At 36.3% G+C, this 21,527-nt stretch overlaps 1 protein-coding gene across 13 annotated transcripts in view; it reads left to right on the top strand.

The window, feature by feature from the left end:
- The window catches only part of POSTN (periostin), a 32,753-nt gene extending 17,236 nt beyond the window's left edge, over window positions 1-15,517 (top strand). The window contains exons 15-24 of one of the 13 annotated variants that reach the window (XM_027647280.1): window positions 226-293; window positions 889-934; window positions 4,004-4,051; window positions 7,205-7,300; window positions 7,918-8,007; window positions 9,000-9,077; window positions 9,495-9,575; window positions 11,645-11,731; window positions 13,730-13,771; window positions 14,300-15,517. In XM_027647280.1, the coding sequence (XP_027503081.1) occupies window positions 226-293; window positions 889-934; window positions 4,004-4,051; window positions 7,205-7,300; window positions 7,918-8,007; window positions 9,000-9,077; window positions 9,495-9,575; window positions 11,645-11,731; window positions 13,730-13,771; window positions 14,300-14,337 (674 nt within the window). In that variant the 3' untranslated portion in view covers window positions 14,338-15,517. The remainder of the gene's footprint in view (window positions 1-225; window positions 294-888; window positions 935-4,003; window positions 4,052-7,204; window positions 7,301-7,917; window positions 8,008-8,999; window positions 9,078-9,494; window positions 9,576-11,644; window positions 11,732-13,729; window positions 13,772-14,299) is intronic. The other 12 variants (XM_027647289.1, XM_027647315.1, XM_027647307.1 and 9 more) reach the window with 12 other exon arrangements.
- Window positions 15,518-21,527: the final 6,010 nt, after the last annotated feature.

The raw sequence follows: 21,527 nt of genomic DNA, 5'->3' as shown, positions 1-21,527 counted from the left end.
GAAACCATGGCAATTTTTTTAAATTCTATGAAAGTCAAATATATGGAAGACAAGACTAGCCATAGACTACCTTTTCCACTGATATGGAAGAGTATATATACAATATATATACAACTGCAAGCTTATGTGAGTGTTTGACAGTGATTACATCTCCTGATCACTGTAAATGAAAGTAAAATGCACACAGTTGTATATTTTCGCTTACATGCCTGTTTCTTTTGTCAGATCTGCCTGTTGGAAATGATCAGCTGCTCACAATCCTGAAGAAGTTGATTAAGTACATTCAAATTAAGGTACTCTTTCAGTAATTATCCATTCATACTTATGGCAATGTCTGGGAAACTGTGTACATTATAATTCATAAGTGATTCTCTAGTCCTTTCTTCAGCAGACAACACATTCAATAGCTCCCAATTACCCAAATATAATCACAAATCATACACTGCACTCAAGAGTTAGAATTTATGTTTTTCAGTGCCAAATAGTTGTAGAATATTTGCATTTGGATAACCCCAGTGTGAACTTGCCTAAATCTACTCTTTGGTTCAGGTACAATTTATCACTCTTGGAAAATAAATCACTTCTAAATCCTTGAGGCAATTCCTCTTTAGAAAGAGTATTGAGTGGCTAAATTTTTATGTCATTAAAGCCACCAGCATCAACAGCCTGTGAGGAAAAGTAGGCTTACTTTTTACATAAGATCCTTATATGTCTTATCTATGCTCTTAAGACTACATTGTCCCTCAACAATGAATGACAGAACCCGCACAAATAGCACCACCTAACTTTTAGGTCAATGAAGCAGTGAATCCTACCCACACTCATTAGGAAACTGTAATGCAAGTGTTACTTCTCTTAAATTTTACAATTGATTTTCTGTTTTTATAGTTTGTTCGTGACAGTACCTTCAAAGAGATTCCACTGACGTTTTACAGTAAGTTCATTTTAAATACTTCCAGATGGGTTTGAGAATTCTTTTTAGATGTTGCCAGTTCCAGTTTGGAAATGTACATCTCTTTTTAAAAGAAAGTAATTTCTTGGAAAGTAAGATGTGCTGATGAAGCAAAGGAAGAGAAAGACTCAAACAGAATGTTTCTGGCTGTTGTGAGACTGTATGTATTTTTTCCCTTTCCAGATGTGTGACTGGAAAATAACCCTGAAGTAAGCTGTTCAGATTCTTTGGGGTAGGCAAGATACATGCGGAAAAGATTGGTTTTCAATTTTTAGCCAGAGTTCAGTGTTTGATGCATAGAAGAGTTGTACTGCCTCTCTCTCCAAGACTTAACATTGTATCTGCTCTCCAAGATGCAACATCGTGACATCGTCTCCCACAGTATACTCCTGAAAAAACTGGGATCCCACAACTTAGACAGGGGCAATCTGTGCTGGGTTAAGAACTGGCTGGAGGACCAGGCCCAGAGAGTGCTGGTGAACGGTGCTGCATCCAGTTGGCACTTGGTCATCAGTGGTGTCCCCCAGGGATCTGTATTGGGCCCAGTTCTATTTAATATCTTTATTGATGATTTAGATGAGGGGATTGAGTCCACCATCAGCAAATTCGTAGATGACACTAAGCTAGAGGGAAGTGTTGATCAGCTGGAAGGCAGGAGGGCTCTTCAGAGGGACCTGGACAGGCTGGCATGGATCAGGAACAGTGTGGTCAACAGGATCAGGGAAGTGATTCTTCCCCTTTAGTCAGCACTGGTGAGGCCACACCTTGAGTCCTGTGTCCAATTCTGGTCCCCTCAGTTCAGGAAGGATATTGAGGTGCTTGAGCAGGTCCAGAGGAGAGCAATGAGGCTGGTGAAGGGACTGGAGCACAAGTCCTATGAGGAGAGGCTGAGAGAGCTGGGGCTGTTCAGCTTGGAGAAGAGGAAGCTCAGGGGAGACCTCCTCACTCTCTACAGCTACCTGAAAGGAGGTTGTAGCCAGGTGGGGGTTGGTCTCTTCTCCCAGGCAGCTATTAGTAAGACAAGAGGGCATGGTCTTAAGCTGTACCAGGGGAGGTTTAGGTTGGATATTAGGAAGAAATTCTTTACAGAGAGAGTAATCAGACATTGGAATGGGCTACCAGGGGAAGTGGTGGATTCTCCGTCCTTGGGGGTTTTTAAGATGAGTTTGGATGTGGCACTTAGTGCCATGGTCTAGTAACCACGGCAGTTGTGGATCAAGGGTTGGACTTGATGATCTCAGAGGTCCTTTCCAACCTGGTTGATTCTATGATTCTATGATTGACCAAACTGTGCACTGAGATCCTTCCTTTTTCATAAATGCTTCCAGAGGGACAGAGTGTATGAGTTCCTCCTGTTTCCCAGATGTGCAAGTGTGATGCTTGTATGGGAGACAGTTGTTCTGATTATTTTCTCTTTAGGGAGCAAATATAAAAAAGGATCCCTTTTTGCTCTCTTGCAGCCTTTCTCAGTGTTTGCATTTAGTTTCTTCATAGAAAGTAGAACCTGTTGAGACAAACTCTTAGAAGACAAAGATTCTGCTGAAACTTTGGCTTGGGAAGCAAGGTGAATTTAGACAAATGACAAAAATTTCTGGGGGATTCTACTAACATTTCACAGTAGAAACGAAAGCCATCACATTAGGCTTTTATAAGTTGAGAATGGACATATTGAAGTTAAAAAGCTCTCAGAATAAAAAATAGAATAATCTACCTTGATGACAAGTTGAATGTGAGTCAGCAGTGCCCTGGCAGCCAGGAGGGCCATCTGCGTCCTGGGGGGCACCAGGCACAGCATCTCCAGCCAGTCTAGGGAAGGGATTGTCCCGCACTGCTCTGCACTGATACAGTTTTGGGCACCACGATACAAGAAGGGCATTAAAATGTTAATATCCCTCCTCTGCCCAGTGTCCAGAGGAGAGTGACCAGTATGGTGAGAGATCTTGAGGTCAAGACTTATAACGAGTGGGCAAGGTCACTTGGCTTGTTCAGTTTGGATAAGAGAAGGCTGAAGGGTGGCCTCATTGCTGAGCAAAGACCTCATAGCAGCCTGCACCTTCCCCAAGGAGGGCAGCAGAGGGGGACGTGCTGGTCTCCTCTCTCTGGTGACCAATGACAGGACATGAGGAAATGGAATGAAGCTGCATCAGGGAAGTTCAGACTGGACATTAGGAAAAGGTTCTTCACCGAGAGTCTGCTTGGTCACTGGAATAAGCTTCCCAGGAAAGTGGTCACAGCACCAAGCCTGATAGAGTTCAAGGAGCTTCTGGACAACACTCTTAGTCATATGGTTTAGTCTAAGGTAGTCCTTTGAGAAGGGAGTTGGACTTGTTGATCCTTATGGGTCTCTTCCAACTCGAGGTATTCTACCTCCCATGGTCAGTGAGAGCAGCACAAGAAGCAACACCTGTAAAATAAAGTGAGGGAGGTCAATGCTGGACATCAAGAAAGCTGTAGCTGTTGATTTACTTGAGTGCAGGAATAGGAAGGCTGGGACCTCTACCAGTGAGGACTTCTAAACCAGTGAATGGATATCAGTCAAATAACTATAAGGGATATTCAATGAATACTTGAGTCTGTCCTAGGTGTAGAGGGACAACTTGATCTCCTAAGGGCACCACAGGCATATTCTCTATGATGTTCTATCTATAATTCTGAATGCCAGAAGGTTTCCTCTGTTTACCAGATCGGCTCCCTGACGAAAAGAAGAGGGTAATACTCAGATTTAAGATATGTCAGGGATTTGTGCAAAGCTTTGTGCAGGTAATTGTACAAGCCATTATTATTATGTACCATACATTAACATAGGTCTCGTGACCAGTGGGTTTCATAAGGCACAAAGGCAAATGGCATGCTCATAGATTCTGTCTGCAGGTGACTTGCATGCATCATTGTTTCATAATTATAACCGAGATCCTTTTGAGTTACTTTTCCACCCATTAATAATTATGATTTTATTCACATCCTTGTGAGCAGACCAAATCCAACTGATCATTGTCATAAAGAAATTGTAAGAATGGAATGTACTGTATATTCCATTTTCTATATTTTCAGAAATTAACATAATTGAAAGCAACGTCCAGCCTATCATCACAAAGGAAGGTAAATAAGGCCCTTGGTATATATTTCTGCATATGTTCATATACATATTCAGAATATATATTGTATATATTTCTTTAATGGGATACATTTTGTACATATCAAACCCAGGATGTTAAGCACTTTGCTGGAAAAGCAAAGATACAAATATTGCAATTAGAACTGACTGAAATATTTTGTATAAAATGATTACCCACAATTGTTCTCCCCAAATGGATTTTCTCCTTTTTCTGCGGGCATTTAAAAGTACTTTTAGATAATTTTTCTAAAACATTTCTTTTATTACTTGTGGGGGTTTTTTTCAACAAAGACCCCTTTTTTTTTCCATTAAAATAGTGATTTTTAAAAATTAAGTACACGTTTCTTATACTTTGAAGAAAAAAAAGACATTCATTTTTCTACACTTTTCAGTCAGTTCTAACTACCAATATCTGTCAGATGCCTGAAAATTATATTTAGCCAAACTTTAATTTCTGAAGACAAAAGCATGACCATTTAGTGATGGGACTGAAAAGAATAAATTGTGGGACTGGGACTGCTAAAATCACTTGTGATTTATAACTCAACTAAAGCTAATGAGATCCAGTTTCCCAATGAAATAAAAATACTCAAAGGGAATTTGTTTGAGCTTAACTGAGAAAGGCAATTAAAAATGTCATGCAAAGAATTTTATCCAGACTGCTTAATCTGTGTTTCTGGGAGGATTTCATGTCCTTACATTTTCAGCAGCTTGCCTGCTTCATCCCATTTAGGATTAGAGACCATCTACCATATATGCTGATCTTTGTTGCCTAGTCTCCATCATTAAATCAGATCCACAATGGATAGATTAATTTCACATGATAATTCTTCCAAGGCATTTTAGAAATCTTCCTATGATGAGGGTGAATCAGTCTAAGTACAGTACTCTCAGTTAGATCCAGAGACAGAGTATATAGTTTAGTAGATTTACATTATGTTTAGAAGTTGAAAGTTAACTGAAACTAAATTGTCTTTTGAAGAAAAAATGAAATGTCTGAGCACTTCTACAGTCAAATGTAGAAGTAAGTTTTCTTCACCTAAGAGAAAAAATAATGTTAGAAGTTAGTGAGTAGCGAAGGGCTACTCCTTTTCATTGCCAGTAGTGTTTCTGCTTTGGGACACACTCTGTGTGAGTGATCTCTCTGTCCAGTGATGAATCAGATAGAGACCCAATAAAGCCAGTTGTGACTCTTCTGAGCTTGCTAGTAGTAATGGTAGTTAGCAGCAACTCACATTAGAACCACATAAACCCTCAACTCTCTGTAGATAAAAACTAGCAAAGTGCATGTTGATTTTTGCCAGGAAGTTCTATGGAAAGGAGATTTCCATTAAAAAAATGACATCTCTCCTCACCAAGTTTAGGGGGTGATGTCTCCTTTTTCCTGTCAGTGTTTTTTATTTGTGTTGTCCATACATAGGCATGTATGGGTTGCAAAAGATTAAAGAGATATAAAGAGTCAAATCTGATTGAAACCAATTGATTGAATTCAAAGGATTGTTCCTAGATTAGGCAACATAGAAAGCTATAACTTCACCTTTTGGTTTGCATATATCTGCTGTAGCAATCACATGAAAATGTACAGTAATTTAGAAATGTAAAAATAAAAAAGTATTTATAAACATTAATAAATATACCTTTGACATGATTTAATTTATATTCATCACTTGTATCAATGTATATTCGTATTTATTGGAGTCTCAACATGCAAAAAATGCCTCTGAGTTTAAAACAGAAGCATGAGACTGAATCTTTAAGAATATTTCTTTAAAATATTTGTGAATGTTTTTCATCCAGATGTGTTAGAAAATAAAAGAAGCAATGGTTTATTCAGCTATTTAGAAACCAGAGTAGGTGAATACAGCTCTATAAAAACTGGGAATCTTTATGATTCCATCATATCTTCTCATCCTCAGTCAATAAATTAATTATTTTTCTCTAAATTCTAATTTATCCAAACATCTTCTGTTGCTGCAAAAGCAAAAAAAAAAAAGTATGCTTTGATTTTTACTATTGCAGGATACTAGTTGGCCTGATTTGACTGTTTTCAACAATTAACATCTGGTATACATATGTAAAAACTGTTGTTAAATCTCGATCAGTAATTATTTAAAAAAAAAATCAGTACAGTATCAACTTGTACAAAAATTCATATAAAGATATCCAAGAGATTTTTATGGAACGTAACAGAGGTGGACCGTGCTAAGTTTCTAACTCTGAATAGGGAGTAAAGGAAGTTTATGTTACAGTAGCTTCTTAAGTGGAAGGAATTTCCATAATACTCACTACAGAAGAACCATATTATTGCTGTTAATTGACTACATCTATGGTATGTTCCTAATTTATTTAGTATCTTCTGCTTCAGCCTGTCAGACAGATACATTTGGATCAGTGTGATCTATAGCAACTGCACAAAATTAAGAAGTGTGTCTTGGCAGTTGAAATCAAGATGACCTCACCCATGCTAATGATAGCCATTAATGCTGATAAATATCCTTACAGCTGTTCCAGTTGATCTCAGAAGTTTGTTTTTTGGTTTTGTGGTTTTGTTTTTTTTTTAGTTAAGTGACCACTGTCCAAGTCTTGGTAGCTTAAAAACAAAGAAAAAAAAAGACACATAAAAATTCTCAAAGCAAAAAAATAAGCTCCAATGAATACTGATTAAAAGACCTAGTTTCCTCTTAGATATTTATACCGTTAGTAGAAATAACTTCACAAACATTTTCAACATACAGTCTGGATGCTGATCACTAGTGCAGCAATCACTTTAAGATTTCAGCAAAGCTGCAAAGCATACTTCTTACCAATGTATATAGAAAAAGGCTTCCTTTCTGCTGCTTAGGATCTGGTTTGTTGCCTGAGACTTGTCAACAAATGTTAAAAATATCAGATACACAAAATAATAAAAAAAATGTAAATAGTAATTGTGCAATAGAATCTAAATTTAAGATCACATGTGAGGAAGCACAAGATTGTACAGTATTGCTGCAAAAGACTTCTCATATTTAAACCCTCTATCGCAATAATCTGGTTTATTTAGGGTAGGAGGAGAAAATGCAAGCTTCGTCTCAGTCCCATGAGATACTATAAATATTTTATGACTATTTGTAACATGTTGTTTTCTTTCTGTGTCACAGACCCATCTATCACACAGATAACTAAATTAATTGAAGGGGAACCTGAGTTCAAAATAGTCAGGGAAGGGGAGACAATAACTAAAGTGATTCATGGAGGTTGGTATGCTTTCAGCAACTCAGTTCGTATTAGTTAAAATTTGAAACATTCACTATTTCCCATCAATTTCTTCTTTATCTAGGTGACACATGTGACATGTTAGACAGATGTTCTGTTTTTAATAAGACCTTTGTGAAGTGCTGTAATTTTATTGCATCATTTAATTCTTACTTCTCATGCTTTTAAAAAAAATGGGCTTTTTTTGCCTAACTGTGCTCCATAGCTACAGTCAAGACAGTGTTAGAAATACTCTGCATGCTGACATAATATCTGTCTCAATTAAGAATTATTTGCTGGTTATTGTCCTGCAATCAAAAATGTAGCATGTGATTCTGTGATAGAAAGACAATTTTATCAGATAGAGAGGTAAACTTTGCTTTCTGCTTTGCTAGGGGTATTGAGACGTTCACATCTAGAATGGTTTTAAAGGAAAAAAAATCATGTGGCCCTCCTAAGTTTTGAGAAAAATTAGTTTCTGGTCTCCTCTAAAGATTTGTATTTTTCGTAAATTATGCTATGGTATTTCCTTGTATGCTTCGATCAGTTTCCACATGTCAAAAAGAGCCCTTGAAAGTTCATCACTTGATTAATGTCTTCAATTTAAAAATCCTTGTAGAACCAATTATTAAAACATACACCAAAATCATAGATGGACGACCTGTAGAAGTGACAGAGAAAAAAGTAACAGAAGAAAGAATTATTCAAGGTAAATTATGATGAGCTATTAATTCTTAACAAAGTTCAACACTACATACATAAGTAAAACATCTTAAGTTCTCTCCTAATGCTTAAACTGCATTTCCTGGACAGATGTATTTTCCCCAATGCTTCCCATTATCTGTGTATGGCTGAAAATTTGGTTATGGGCCCTACACACACATATACAGAACGGAAAACAATATTTTAACAGTATGCAAAACTATGAAAACTTTTCTTTATCTAATTTTTATTTCCATGTATTTACTCAGTGTCTGCTCTTACAAGCTTCTTGCTACCATTTCAGAATGAGATGGGTTTTATTGCATGGCTTGCTTTAAAAGGAAGTCTTTTATTTTTTTGTGAACTTTTGGGTTCACAGGTAGATTTTACTTGACCAAAGGTAGATGTTCAGTGGGTAGATACCTATTTTTGCATGTCGTTCTAGACTCTTTTGACAGTCATTTTAGAAAAATATATTCTCTGTTTCTTTGTAAGGTGGGGACTTGATGTCACGTCAACAAGTTAAACATTTTTATTCAGCTAATGTAAGATAAAATTAATGTCCATCTGCGCCCCTTGGTTTTCTCAGAGAGTAACTTTCAAAGTCTGTAACCAATTTCAATTCTATTTTACCTACTACAGAGATATTTCTTTAAGAATATTAGAAATTGATAGATGGAGTGAGGTATATTTAAGCATAGAACGATATATATAATTCTCTGTTGACACTTTTTGATTCCCCTGGTTAAATATCAGTTTGAAATCTGTAATTAAAATTCTGTCTGCCAGAGCACTTGTAAGGAAAAGACACTGTTATAGCAACATATTGACCTACCTGAAAGTCTTAGTTTAGAACATGATGAAAGATAAAGTTTTCATATAAGCAGACTACAACATTTTAACCATGGAACCACCATATGTATTAATTAGGAAATAATAACTTTAAGGACAATCCTGTTATATAAGATTAAAGCCACTATCTTACAAATCTTTTTCCAGGTCCTGAAATAAAATATACCAGAATTACTGCAGGTGATTCAGACAATGAAGAGAAGTTAAAGAAATTCCTTGAAGAAGGTTAGTATTCTTGTTTTCTTTCCTTTTTTAAATATGTATATATTTATTATCTATATTAAGTAATTACTGAATGGATATTCCATGTTTTAAGAAATGATGCTCATATACTGCAAAATCTTACCAGGGATTAACCTCACAATCTCAGAAATGTCCAAATATAACATTCTGGTTTGAGTCCCTGATCTTCACATTTCAGGCAGCTCCAGAACTGAGGCTTCCAGAGTCTTATATATGGCATGCTATGTTTATCATAAAATATGATGTTTTCAGTGTTTATGTGGAATTTGCTGTCATAACAGATGAATTTTGTAATTCAGCACAATGCTATGATAGGATTAATTCAGTAATATACTCTTAGTAGAATTGTCAAATGTTTTCTGTAAATCAATTTTTTTGCCATAACCTGTATCCTATCAGAGGTTACCAAGGTGACCAAATTTATTGAAGGTGATGGTCATTTACTGGAAGATGAAGAAATCAAAAGACTTCTGCAGGGAGGTAATTTAGTGTATTATAACTAACCTTTTTGCAACAGGTAATGATAACTGAACCCCCTCTTGGATATGTTGATCTCAACATTTTAAAGACTGACCTAGTCAAGGTGTAAATTTAATAAGAGAAAAAGTAGAATATTGTATATTAAGTACCAAATATCTCTGAAATGGAAATAAGTACCAAATTTCAGTTAATTATTTTTTTAATGGTATTGGTCATGGAAAAAATTTTCTGGGTTTTTCCAGTCTTTAAAAAGTTACCTAATTAAAACTCAGGGGAGCAATGAAGATTTATTCCACTTTTTTTTTTTTAAGCAAATTTTAATCTGTGGAAAATATTTCTGAACTGGAAAGCACTGTAACAGGCCAAATTAATTTTGCTCATCAGTTCTTTAAAAATGAATATTCATTGCCCTCAAGTTAATAATTAAAGGCATGCTTAGCATCCTTCTTTCAATGCTTACAGATGATGGATATCCAGACATTAACTTTAATTCTCTTCAAATATAGCATTCCAGGGAATGGTTTTCTTTCTTTCTTGCTCTCTTAATTCTAACAATTCTGGCAATATATAACCAGTAGTTGTAGAAAACTGGTAAAAGAACTTCTGCTTATGAAATTAATCTTTATCTATGAATTTGGAATGTTCTTTGCCTAATGTAGATTAGAAAAACTATCTATAATAGCAATGGGGAATAAAAAAAAAGAATTCAAGTGATGTGGGTTTTTTGTAAATGTTGGTATAAACCTGAGTCAGAAGCTCAAAAATGGATGTTTTTCTTGACATAAATTAACTGAATCCACTTCATTTTTTTTTCACTTTTTATTAAGTTACCAAGTTGTGTACCAGTAAAGTAGCTTACAGCCAGCTCTGTGTTCACTGAACAAAATCTTGTAGTCCTTCAAAAGCACCATGCTGTGGATGTGACTTAAACTTCAGTTAAATAAAAAATTTCGTGATGAATAACTGAACAGCTTTCCACCAAACAAAACCATGTTAATTGGTAACACAGTTAGCCTTAGAAAAAAAGCCAAGATTTGTCTATGAATCCTGTTGACTGTAATTCCTTGTTCTGTTTTAAACACCTAAATCTTAGTTTTATAGAACTAAGCCAGGATTTGCCTATAATCACTGGAGAGAAATAAAAGCTTTCAAAAGGTTTTTCAACTTATCCTAAGTGCCCCAGCTACCTGAAAAGATTTTCTTTCTGGTGATGCCTATTTCAGGATTGAATACTTAAAAGTTGGAAATGAAAAATTACAGCAAGAAAATTCCTCCATATACTGCACTATGTTCTGTTGGTGTAAACCAGGCAACAATGAAGCAGGATCAAACTTTGTCTGTAGAACTGTTCAAAATTAACAGGTCTGATGACAGAATCTAACAATTATAACTGTAATTGCAATCATACAATTAAATAGACATAATCTGTAGAGATACATCTTTCTGTGACCCTATACTGTATGGAAAAGAGAAATAGTTTCTCTCTAGGAAATTAGGAAAAGACAATATTGTTTCTTGAATTCTTGCTATTTTTCCTTGCTATTATATGTTAGTTTGCATAAGCATCCTGCTTTACAGAATGGAACAAACGGGTAAATTTGTCTCTTGCTTTAATTTGATTTTTCTCTATTTCTTCCATGATTTATCCATTCAGCTAGCCTTGGCTGCCATGATAATACCTTACCATGTGTTAAGCCAATAAAAACCCTATTGTCTAGATAAAATTACTTATGTTTTACTGAAAATATCTTAATTATTTAAGTTTGAGTACAGTCACAAACAAATGTATTATTACTGTCTAAATAAAAGAATGATTTCATATGGGCTTTAATTCTGCTCATAAAATATCCAGCACTGCTTATCATAATCAGCAGTCTTTGGTGAAACAACACTTTAAACCAAGACTGCAACAAATGACTCAGCCCCAGACTAACATGCCTTATGGCATTAATAACATGGTAGCCAGCAACACCTACACCCTAAAATGAGATTGTTTCCACTGAAGGTTCCTTGCAACTGGAAAAATGCTCTGCCAGATTTAACTCATTTGTTTTTGATGCTTACTGTAGCTGGAACTGAGTACACCAAGGTTACTAAAGTAATTGAGGGAGAGCCACAGATTATCGAGAGAGAAATCAAGAAAGTTCATCTGGAAGGTTAGTTTGTCTAAAAATTCAGTATCACTAAGACCTGCTTTGTCTAAAGTGATCATTCCAGGTGAGGTTTTACAGTATCCATTCACAAAAATTACTAGGTCTGAAGCCAGTATTCTAGCAAGAAGAGTTTTATAATTGTTTTGGAAAAGAATTCTTTCACTGGCATTGAAGTGAAAAATGTTGAGGCTTATCTTGTGGCTAAAAGTAACTAGAAGATTTGGTAAGCATAGTAGACAAGAGGAAATGTCTAACCACAATACTTAGGTAAAACATTTGAAAGAACGTGTACCATAAGAATTGACTTTTCTTTGAGCAGCACACACAGAAGAAGACCACGTGAGTTGCTTTTAACTTGAGTTATTTCTTCTCATTGTTAATGTGATCTGTTGCTGTGAGGGTTTCTCAGTGTTGTGAAGGGGTGGGTAGGTGGAGGGAATATAACCTGTTGGCTGAGCAAATGTTTCACAGGCTCTCAGAATTTCTCTACTTTAATTCTGTTTTGAAGTGAGGGATGCTCTTGGGTTTGATGAGCATGAATGGTGACAAGGTCCAAAAGGAGCCATATGCAATTCAACCTGGCTTTATACCAGGAATTGGTTCTTCAAGTTTAACAATCATAGTTTAAAGATCTTTACTCGAAGTTAAGAAGTAACTTCTTTAGGATTTCTTTTGTATTTGTATGTATGTCCTTTTCTAACTGTAATTTTAATAATGTGGAATAAGTTATTCTGTCAGTCTTTGAACTAAATTCATAGGAAAAAATATTGTGCCTTTTGGAGAATAAAATTAAATAAATATGCTTCTACTTTTTTAATTTTGAAGTCTGTGCCAAGACTGAAGGTATACCATAGTGTCTTGTAGCTTCGGTGTCGAGTAGTACAAGGCATGCTTGAAAGTCTACTGTTGCCTGATAATGAAAGACAGGTGTGATCTTCAAATATGGGGCTTATCTGACAGCATAATTATATGGAGAGCACATAAGTATGGAAAGCATATTATGGATGAACCATATTCTGTCCTTGCCAGAGCAGTGCAGTGCTTGAAATTTTCTGTCATAGCAGTGCGGATGCCCAGTGTTTATCCTCAGCAGTAATGAGATCAAGCCTGTATCCCAGGGCTATGAATTTATGCATAGTATAAAAAGACAACTCAGGATGAAAAGACCACTGACTGCAGCCTGTTAAGTACAATACTTCATGGTTGTAAACGAGGAAAAATACCTCAGTAACATTTTTGTGACAGTAATAGAAGAATTATCTCTTGCGTTTATCAAATGTTTTACCTCCCAGTGAGAGACAGCTGGTTTAAAAAAATGTTCCAAGGTTTGATGAGAAAGAGGAAAAAGTTTCCATAGTTTCACTGAGTCAGTATTTTGGAAAATGGATGTACCTGCTAATAAGGGTGGTACCTATTCAATAGTCCTTGCTCTGCTCTACCTTTTAAAACAGAAGTCTGAGAAGATTAACTGATCTCTAAATGTGGAACCATACTGTGGACTCACAATGAAGTTACAGATAAAGCCCCAAACACAGCTGGAAATGTAGCCAATGTCTTGTGATGGTTGAGTTTCAAGCAAATGACTTATAAATAATTCCTTAAATAATATCTGGATATCTGCTGCCAAAGTCTGAAACTGAGTCCTGGGTTGTGCACTAACCTGAGCTTGTACCTCACTGACAGTGTCAGATGATGTTTGCTGAATGAAGAGCATAAGCAAAACATCCTGACACCTGCCTACATCATGTGACCATCTGCAGATCAGTGTGGATGTTGCTAAGATGTAATGTATGACTGTACATGACAAAAATGTGTGAATTGTATTATAAGCATTCATGTTTCATGTGATCAAGTCAACATGCTATGAGACAAAATTTTTAATTTACTGAAAACCTTAAACAACAAACTTTGAAGGTAGTGATGGGTTTCCAACATTTATAATGAGTTTTAATTCACAGGCTCAAACAAATAACTTCTGACTGTAATATTTCTGTTTTCTAGAAGCACCTGTACGGAGAGCACAACCAAGCAGGCGGACACAAGGTAAAAGCAAAACACATATTTAAACATTATAGCATGTATATTATTTTCAGGTTTTTTTAGAAGTCAGGAGGAAAAAAATGCTCTTAAGAATACAGAATTCAAAAGGAAAGAGTTGCATTTGCGCTTTTTTTAAAAAATACCAATACTTGGTATTTTTAACTATTTGGTTTCTAGTGTTTTTTTCTTATATCTGAAAACAACTTAGATTATGTGCTTTAGTCAAACTGTGTTTCAGATGAGAATAAAGCCATCAAAGTGAGATCTGACTCTGGAGTCTTACCACTGTGAAAATGGCACTCTGGAATTCCCTACCAGGGGATTTATAACTCAGAGATTCTATGTTATTTTGATTAATGAAGAAACTGAGAGATCATTTTAATTTCCTAGGCAGAACAAGAATGAAATGTTCAGCATAAGGTTTCATCTTTCCTCTTCCTATCTATTTCCCAAGTAAATACAATATATAGTTTAACCATATTATATATAATTATAGGTAATAACTAAAGGCTCTGTTTCCATTTTTGGCAGGGGGAGCAAGAAGAAGGACAAGACTAGCTTATTCCTAAAAGCTTTCCAAGAGAGAATCCACAGAATTACAAATTAACAACATGGTCTTTGTGAGGAAGAGGAACACTTTTTTAAAAAATGAGATCATTAGAAAATGACACTGTTTTGATAACATGATGTAAACTGAACCATGAATCCACAAAAGGTGTGAAGATGCATATACTCACTGCCAGCAAAGTGCTCACTGGGAGTAGTCCATTGGAGGTGCTTTAACTGCTCTTAATGGAAAGCACTATGCAGGGTCAAATCCTGGAATGGCTGAAAGCCATCAACTTCTGTAGAACCAGGATTCCTTCTTATGCTGTCTAGTTTGTTTGAAGGATTGGATTACAAAAGAGCAGGGAACAATACAGAGTGTATTTTTTTATTATTATTATTTCCACTAAATAAGAAGTATAAATGAAATTAGATAATTTCTAGGAAAAAAATCACCTCAGGTGACTTTTAGAGTAATCTAAGGAAATATGAGATGTTAACATAGCACTTTTGGTTCAGTAGTATTTTATGCTTTTTTATAAGTCAAAATTCATCATGTGTTAAAAGTCATAATGACACCAGTAACATTACCTTTTCTAAGCAAACAAATATGCCTTATATTAAATGTATCTTTTATTTTGTCCTACATTGCCTTGTAGTAACAAGGATAACGGAAGCTCTTAAAAAAAGGAGAAAAAGCAAACACTATGAGCTTCTTGCTATATATTTGAGACCATGTTGACTTCTTGATTTATAAGAAAAATAATTTCCATTAACGGAATCCTATACCAATACATATACCGAGATTCTTAAGTGTTTTTCCACTTTTCCCGAATGTGTCTTTTGATTATTAAAACAGATTATAAAAGGGTTAAATAAAATGCATGCAAACGCTTCACTCAGTATGGAAAAAAGTCTTACAAAAATGAGACTAGGTCTGAAAGCTTTTGTATCAAAACATGTTTTGCTAATGTCTGGTGCTAATGTGGAATTGTTTGTAAATTATGTCAATTTTATAATTCTAGTTTTGTACTCATAAGATTTCTTTGCCTTTATTAACAAAAGACAAAAAAAAAATTATTCATGGAGTAGAAAAAACATTCAAAGTTCCTTAATTTTGCTGACCAAAGTTTCAAAGGTGTTACCTATTGTGCTTTTCTACTTCTGTTTTGAAACAAAGCCTTAATAAAGAATTTGCCTGAACTCTGCTTGCTTTCATTTGTAAATATTTTTAAACGGTAAAGCAAATTCTAAATATTCTTTAGATTTTTATTGTAATTTATAGTTCGAAAATATGCTTTCACAGAAGCAAACAGATGCTTCGCTTCCTCACTTACGTGCTGATGCACTTAAACTGCATCACTCCCCTTAAACAATTAAAAACCTTCCCTAATTCCATAATGGCACAGCACAAGCACAGCTCCCAGAATGGCAGAGCTGTCTGAGCCCTGGATTGATAAGTTGTGTAGTCTTACTGGGTTGTCAGACTGTCACTAAGGTGCTCTCAGTATCTACCATCATAGTGCTTTAGTGGAAGAAAAGCTTTTATCCCTGGCTAGGGCTAGATAGCTTTTGCATGAGAATGAGAGCTTTTAGGTCTATCTAGAAGGTGAACTGAAGTTGTCACATTTCCCTGAGGCCTTCATTTGTCATTAAATACTTGGCTTTAAATTTCTTTCTTCGCTGCTGTGCCACCATGACCTATCAGTCAAGTTAGACTTGAAAGGACAACAATTTTGTTAGGAAAGGAATGTGGTTGTGTTCTCTCCTCAAAAAAGAGTAGGAGATGGGGGAAAAAAATGGAATGGTAATAACTTCACCTTTAAATATCACTATACAATAAATTCTTCATCTGTGTTCTTCATTATCAAGGCCTTTATTGTCTGTAATTTTCAGACTCATAACAGCAGTGCTCTCATCTTTGTTCATTTAACCTGTGCCATATAAGTAATGACACAGCAGGAAAAGAGGAACAAAGGGTATTGAGGTATATCTGCATTGATGCACATGAGAGAAAGCGAATCATAATGTTCCAGGAAATTACAAATAAATCCATACCCCAAAACTATAGGGTTCATCCACACACTGTTGGAACAGAAAATCTTCCAATAGGACAGTAGACAAATGGATACTATCATGGTAACAACCCTGGGTTGATGGACAAGGACAATTGAAATTGTCACAGCAATGAACTCTTTTTCAGTGTCACTGAAATAATTCAATCACAAAACTAAGGAAACACTAGGGGAAAAAAATTAAAGTAAAAAAAATAAGAAAAAAAATATTTCTGGGGTTGTGATTAATGAGTGAAGGTTTCCACAAAGAGTTTTTCAGATAAAGCTGTGGTGCAGACCAATATGTATACAATAAATCATAGAATCATAGAATGGTTTCGGTTGGAATGGACCTTAAAGATCATCTTATTCCCACCCCCTGCCATGGGCAGGGACATCTTCAACCTTTATTACCTAGTATAAACGGTGTGTACAACACCAGTCTTGTGTCCAGCCAACTTTCTTCTGCTTCTATTCCTCTCCTTAATTTCCTGTTTTCAGTGTTTTACCTATATGGAACCTGAAATAGCCTTTTTGCCTTAAAAAAGATATAGACTGGGTAAGAGCTTGTATGTGCTTCCCTCCCACAGCTGTAGGTGCTCATCTCCTTAGCCAAGTGGAGGAGCTGAGCAGAATTGCTGCTTCAGGAGGGACAAGGTACATCACCATTTCTTTGGAAAGAAGCAATAATATATTTTAAAAATAAAATTCATCATCTGTGTCGACTACATTCTGCTCCAGAGTAGAAGGATTGTAACTTAGACTGTCCGAACATTCATTGCATAAGAAGGGGTGCTAGGGTGGTAAGCTCAGGCAGGGTCTCCTCCTACACTGTAGTAGGTCTCTGTTGGATGAATACTGTTCAGTGAGTTTTAAGTTTTCAAATCACATTTCTTGCATGCAAGATTCTTATTTCTTTTGCAAAAATAGCTATTAAAAACTGCTCAGTAAAATAAAATCAATAGTTTGATTCCTTCATAAAGACAACGATGTGAAATCTGAAACAGAGTTAGGAAGGATTTGTTCTACCATTTCCATCTTGACAAATGAAAATGTGCTATGTAAGTGACCATCTTCAACCTAAAGCTAGTATGTCCTTTCATGTTATTCATCTCTCAAATATCTAGAATAGTAATACTGAACGAATGAATTCCACTTTTTGTCCACAGAGTATTCTAGTAAGATAATTGGTGGAGGCAGCAGTCCTGAGAGATAAATTCTTTTACTTTCTGAAGCTCAGGACTGCTTAACACCAATCCCAGGTGGAGGGTCTGAGTAGGGATACCAAAACCTAAGCACAGTTCAAATGAAAGAATACCTAATTTTTGAGTGCTGAGCTGCAGAATTCCCAGTCATAGCATGAGATGCGTTACTGAACCATGTGGGATGTAGAAAGACTTTTAGACATTCACGGTGGCACAGGATTTCATGTTCAATAATTCAATGAAACTTTGCCTCCACTTCTCTTTTTCATAAACCCCAAGTGTGAAAATATCAAAGGTTTCCTTTCGTCCTTCGTGTCCCCTTTCTCCAAATGTATGTTTTAATAGAATTTCAAGGAAACGGAACCTTGTTATTTTTACCAAGGGTTCTTTTTCAGTATAGCAATAATCTATTTTTAACATACATTAAAAAAAATTCGCTTCAGTATATTTTTATTTTTTTTACCAACACTAATTAAAACATTCATGGGTTTTTTGTTTAACAGTTGTCACAAAGGAGGAAAATTAGCTACAGATTCTATGTGGGGAGGAGAATAATTTTGCATGGTAAAAGTAATTAGAATCAGGATGACACTATATCATTAGAAGCCCAGCATGTGTTTGACTGAGAGGTAGAAGTAGTTTCTGTTCAGGAGAGCTTTTCAGTCTCCTTTACAACCATGCTAATTTATTCCTAATGTCGTACAAGATTTAGATACTTCTTTTCTTGCTGTTTTAACTAGTATCTTTTAAATACCACGGAGGTAAAATTTTCTTTTATGGATTTCTTCCTTGTTAAATGGAAGTAACCTCTATAATAGACTGTGCAACTCAGAGGAATGGCATTTGCATTTACACTTTGAATCATAAAGATTGTCCATCCTCACGTGTTGGGTTGTATTCTTGCTTCACTTTCTGATCTGATGCATCTCTGTCCTGCTCAGATGTCTTGATTTTTGATTTTATTTTTCATATCCATACTGCTAAATAAAAACAAAACTAGAAATTTTTCTTGTGTATTTAGATCCAGTGGCACATGCAGTCTGCATCCACACTACACAGCACTTTGACCTTGTCTTCTTTCAACACCTAGTGCCCCTGCATTTTATTTTCTTGGCCGTGTTTCTTTAGATGCAGCCCAGGATATGGTTGGCTTTCTGGACCGCAAGTGCACATTTCCAAGTCATGACAAACTTTTCATCCACCAAACTCCCAAGTCCTTCTCTGCAGGGTTGCTCTCAATGAGTTCATCTCCCAGTCAGTATCTGTGATGGCCCAACCCAGGTGCACCCCCTTGCATCTGGATTTGTTGAATCTGATGAGGTTTTCGTGGCCCCACTTCTTAAGTTTGTCCAGGTCCCCCTGGATGGCATCCCACCCTTCTGTTGTGTCAGCTGTACTGCTCAGTTTTGTGTCATCTGCAAACTTCCTGAGGGATACACCTCTATGAAATGAAAGATGCTGCTGGTCATGGTGTGTTGGATGTTTAAGCTATGAGGAGCACTGTTTTCTGCAGGCCTGCTTTGTATTCATTCATTTCATTATAACTCCTCCTGATACTTTTTATGTCTGTTTTAATCATGTCTCAGTTGGATCACAGGCATTTACTCCTCTAATTGCTAGTCCAATTGTATTTTATTTTTTTTCTCAATGAAATACTTAACAGCTGTATTTCCCACCAGTGGAACATGTGGCCTGAGTCAGGACCACATTGAAACCATGTGATATGATTGTGAAGTTAGACAGTATTAAAACAGCATGTTTGTTAATTGAGAGAATTGCATCAATACAAAACTACTGGAGAGAGACAGGAAGGTTTTCAGGGGCATAAACAGGAGTAGCTTGAGGCATGGTGGATTTTCTGTCCCTGGAGGTTTTTAAGATGAGATTGGATGTGGCGCTTAGTACCATGATCTAGTGACCACAGTGGTAGTGGATCAAGGGTTGGATTTGATGATCTCACAGGTTCTTTCCAACCTGGCTGATTCTATGATTCTATGATTTGCAGAAGTTTACCCTAGTCTCTCCAGGTTGTTGACTGTAGTGAAAATGACCTATTAAGGTCATCAGTGTCCCTGCAATCCCCCAGAATTCAGGTACCTGCCTGTCACTCTGTCACTTTATCACCATGGTCTATAGCAAATCCAGACCCCACAGTTCTCAATGGCAAGAAGAGATCCATCTGTCTACAGACACCTAGATCCATTTGTCTGGTGGACTTAGCAATACTTCTGTGAAAACCATGATTACAAAGTGACTGTGTGGCAGTGGAAAATACAGATAGAGTGGTGAGGGAGGCTGTGAGCCCCCTTGTTACATCTCTAGAAAAAAAAAAGCAGATGTGACATAATTGGGAAAGTGTGTTCTTTCCAAAGAGGGCAGAAGGATAACTCATTTCTGGATCTCAATTGGTGAGAGACCGAAAATAGAGTAAGCACAATTTTTTAAGAGGAATCCTGGCAAAAAACTTCTTTAAAATAAGAAATATATTGCTGATGGTTTGGGTTTTTTCTTTTGAATTTTCATATGAAATTGGATATGGATGAGGTTGTCTTTGGAAAGGTGTATCTCATAGTGCCAAGACCTCATCAATATTGCGTGTGACCACTGTAAGGTACCCACCTCCTCTACAACTCTACAGGAGCCCCAGGAGCATTTCCAAGACAATGGATCTTCATGTGTGTAAAAATATACTCAAAATCTATCAGGACAATACCTGAATATGTACTCTCCTCCTTCTCCAGTCCTCAAAAAGGACTCTAAAAACAGAAGCCAGAGAGATGTCATGCCACAATCCAAACAGAAGCAAGTCTGGAACAAAACAGCTGTATATCAAATTTATTATTTCTCCAGCTACAGATCAAGAGACATTGCAGATGGAAAAGTCTTATTAGATCATGTTATCAGTCTACTTGCCAAGGCCAAAAGGTTCCCCACTACTACAGTTAATAATGCTTTACCCAGATGAGTAGTACCTTCCCACAGTCATTCTCTCACACCCTCCTCAGAGCCACTTTCCCATATTTCACTCCCATTTCTGCCTTAACTACCATCAGACTAGGCAGACGTATTCCACCAAGTAGTCCTTCAGCAGAAATGGTAACTGTTTTAGCTATACCAGGGATAAACATCTCTGTTAATGTAACAGTAATTAAAGTGCTCATACTTTCCTGAAATATCTGTACATTTGAAAAATGATTTTAGTTTTGAACAAACTACTGACTTGGATTTAGTTTGTGGATAGCCTCATAGGTTTACCATCTTCAATTTTATTTTTTTTTTGCATCATATGAAACCATATTAGTTCAGGATGTGTGGTTCATGAAACCACAGAACTACAGGAGGTTTAAGATTGGAAGAAATCTCTGGAGGTCATCTAGTCCAAACCCCCTACTCCAGTAGGGTCAAATAGAGCTCTAAAAAATTACTTAAAGATTCGTTGCATTTGTGAATAACTTCTTATGAACTAGAAAGGCTCTCGTGTATTTTCTTCCTTATCCCAAAATCAAATTAGTTTTTCAACACTAATGCAGTGAGAAACTATTTCATGTAATCGTTGAACGGTCCTCATGAATCAAGGAAAATTACGTCAGTAGAAGTGGGTCAGCAGATGATTATAAAATTCAGCATTCTTTTCAGTCTCATCATTGAAAATCTTACTGGTCAGAAAGTCTTCATCCATTGGCAGCCATGATACCAGGGCTGTGCCCAAGAATCAGGCAGCAGGAAACTATTTCAAGTCATTTGGCTCTTGGTATCTGGACCCTGAGATTCAAAGTTCAGAAAGCCCCTAGGCTTCTGGTTTCACAGACAGAACTGCTTGTGAGTAGGAGCACAAATAACTGAATTAACAAGAGAAAATCAGTCTGTAGTAGGTGATTATAGAGAAAAAGAATAAAACAAAATGTGCAAAGCATATGGATCTTCTGTTTGTTCACTGGAAATCTTTAAATTGTG

This window comes from Corapipo altera, unplaced genomic scaffold (genome assembly GCF_003945725.1).
Source record: "Corapipo altera isolate COAL_440 unplaced genomic scaffold, ASM394572v1 0, whole genome shotgun sequence".
Taxonomy (NCBI): domain Eukaryota; kingdom Metazoa; phylum Chordata; class Aves; order Passeriformes; family Pipridae; genus Corapipo; species Corapipo altera.
The sequence above is the reverse complement of the archived record's forward strand: the minus strand, read 5'-3'. Positions and strand labels throughout refer to the sequence as shown.